Source organism: Pantherophis guttatus, chromosome 1 (assembly GCF_059756535.1).
Source record: "Pantherophis guttatus breed Tessera chromosome 1, ASM5975653v1, whole genome shotgun sequence".
NCBI lineage: Eukaryota > Metazoa > Chordata > Lepidosauria > Squamata > Colubridae > Pantherophis > Pantherophis guttatus.
Genome location: NC_142063.1, coordinates 114,707,750 through 114,710,697, shown reverse-complemented (window position 1 = coordinate 114,710,697; position 2,948 = coordinate 114,707,750). Strand labels below are relative to the sequence as shown.

The window sequence follows — 2,948 nt, the reverse complement described above, 5'->3', positions numbered from 1 at the left end:
CTCACACACCAATCTTCTACTAACAATAGAAAATAAGTAATAAAATTAAATTACACCAGAGCTGTAACCAGTCATAATTTCAAGCCTATTAGATACACAAGCTACTGGCAGTGTGGCTGTTTGCTTTCTACCTACAGGTCAGGCACACAATAGAACGAGAGGTAAATTGTCCACATCATCACATTAAAGTCCTTCCAGGCAAAAGCAAACCAATGACTCAGCAGGCCACCTATTAGAGCAATTGAAGCAACATTACAACTTCTGGCGAAGGGCACCAGGTTGAGGAAAGAAAGTTGTAAACAGTCTTTTGTCTCCCCAGTTGAACCAACTTTCCAATTAAGTTAACTGGGAAATTGGTCCATGTGAGTTTATTATGTTGAGGCAACTTTCTGTAACCCTCTGAGGCCCCCAGCTGGTTATATCAGCGGCTCTGTGCCTTTTCTGTCATTGCCACTATTAGCCTGCTTAGCTTGCTTTTGAAGAGAAGTGGAAGCATGGCTGATGCATGCAAAATTTGGGTGTGATAATACTTTATGCCTGATTGCTGCTTGAATTGGAATTTATCAGTTAAATTGAATTTTAACTTCCATAATCAGTATGGTCTATGTTCCAGACTGAGCAGTAGTCTATGGGCTGGACTAGAAGACTTCCAAGGTTCCTTGGAGCAGTATTCTGAATTTCTGATTGATTAATTGATTGTTTGCCTGACTCTTAGAATTCGTCACCAAAGTGAAGTCCACACATCTCGAAGCTGCTCATGTTGGGAGACACCCATCTATAGGAATTGTAACACATCTCAAAAACATCAGGTTGGAGATAAATAGTCTACATGCCTAGTTCCTAGTTGAGGAAACTTGCTACTTTAATTATATTGTGACTGATGGGATTTGTTGAATTTGAAATCTCTAAATATGGTTTTTATGTTACATCATAGAAAGACATAGATATGTCCATTTATCTTGATTTAAAGCTGATTAATATGAATTCATACAATTTATGGGTTTCAACCTATAAAACCTTTTATATCTCTGCTACCTTTGGATTACCTGTAGGATCACATCTGTTAGTACCGTTGACCCAACCATTTTGATTGTGCCTGGACCTTCACCTGTCTCCAATATTATCTACTTTCTGGAGAAAAAAAATGAAGACAGAGCTATTCTGGGGGAGGGCTGGGCTTGGGGTCTGATAGCGTGTATTGTTTTTAATGTTTGCATGCATTTATAAGCTATTTCATTTGGCTCTGTTTCTTGCTCTGAGTGGTGTCTTTATGGGATCGGTCACTGAGATATCAGTCTGATTAATAAACCAACTGCTGAACAGTTCTTGTTGCTACTCCAATTGAAACCTATTTTGGCACCCAGTGCAGAATATAGGGAGATATGCTTTGATAATGTGAGCAAAAGCTATCCAGCATACCAAAGTAGTGGGAAATTCCAAACGGACTTTAATATGTATATAATATTATATATGAAATGTGTACTTGTACCAAGTTAATTCAGGTGGCTTTGTTTGAATCAAAGTTGAAAATGGTAAATGGATGCCTGGAATATATTTATTGGAAGAATAAATGCCTTTTCCCTCTAGCATCTCTATTCTCAAACACATTTTGTTTCTTTCCTATGTCTTCCATTTCCTTTTGATGCTGGCTGTACAGACTGGACCAAAAATATGCTGAATGGCACCTCCACCCCGAAATTTGTGCTGCTCGGCTTTCCTGAGCTTCAGGAGTTCCCATTACTCTCCTTTGTCATTCTCCTCTCCATCTATCTCTTCATACTCCTTGGCAATGCCTTGATCATTGTCCTCTCCCATATAGATGTGAGCTTGCGATTCCCCATGTACTTCTTCCTGAGGCATTTCTCGTTCCTTGAGATGTGTTATACCTCAGTTACTCTTCCCCAACTGCTGGGAAATGTCCTCAGGGCATCCTGTGCCATCTCCTTCTGGACCTGCCTTACTCAGATGTATTTCTTCTTTTTCTTTGGTTCCACAGAGTTCCTTCTCTTGGCTACCATGGCCTATGATAGGTATTTAGCCATCTGTCACCCACTGCAATATCCAGTTCTCATGGACAGCCATGCTTGTGCCTGCCTTGCCTTGGGTTCCTGGCTGATTGGATTTTTGACCCCCTTCCTGCCCATAGCCTTCATTTCACAGCTGCCATTTAACAGCAGCAACCAGATCAACCATTTCTTCTGTGACACAGGGCCCTTGATTAAGCTCTCGACTGGAAATACTTTCATGGCGGACACAATAGTATTCCTGGTCGCTGGGGTAATTGTCCTCCTATCTTTCCTTCTGACATTGACTTCGTATATGCTGATTGTTTCAACCATCTGCCATATCCCTTCTGTGTCAGGAAGGCATAAGGCCTTTTCTACCTGTTCCAGTCACCTCATGGTGGTTACAATCTTCTATGGGACAGTAATCTTCACATATCTGTGCCCTCATTCTGATCAAACTTTTGAAATGGACAAAGTTGTCTCTTTGCTCTATGCTGTTGTCACTCCAGTGTTGAATCCAATTATTTACACCCTGAGAAACAAAGATGTGAAAAGAGCTGTGGAAAAGATCCTCTACCATATAAAGAACAAGCAAAGAAAAATATCATAAATCTCACCAGACAAAATTGACAAGCTGAGGGAAGGTTGCAGTAAATAAACATCTTTTTGAACAGAAGACTCTCACATGTGCTTTTATCTGACAATAAAGTGACATTCTTGAGTCCTTGTAAACATTAGTTTATATATGTTTATGCTGCATATTAGCACATGACATACACTGAGGAATTGTCTTCAAACCTGTATTATTGTTGGACATGTTTTTTGTTGTAACAAGTAACCAAAAAAAAAAAAAAAAAAAAAAGCCAAAGCCAAACAAGGAAGAGATTGTTTTTTTCTTGAAACAGAAAATAAAATATGTTTTCTAATACATTTGTACAGCAG

The 2,948-nt window shown here is 39.4% G+C and overlaps 1 protein-coding gene across 1 annotated transcript; it reads left to right on the top strand.

The window, feature by feature from the left end:
• The first annotated feature begins 1,671 nt into the window (after positions 1-1,671).
• On the top strand, positions 1,672-2,616 carry LOC117667196 (olfactory receptor 11L1-like). Its single transcript, XM_034420411.2, has one exon. It carries the CDS (start codon positions 1,672-1,674, stop codon positions 2,614-2,616), a length of 945 nt encoding a protein of 314 aa, XP_034276302.2.
• The last annotated feature ends 332 nt before the right edge of the window (positions 2,617-2,948 follow it).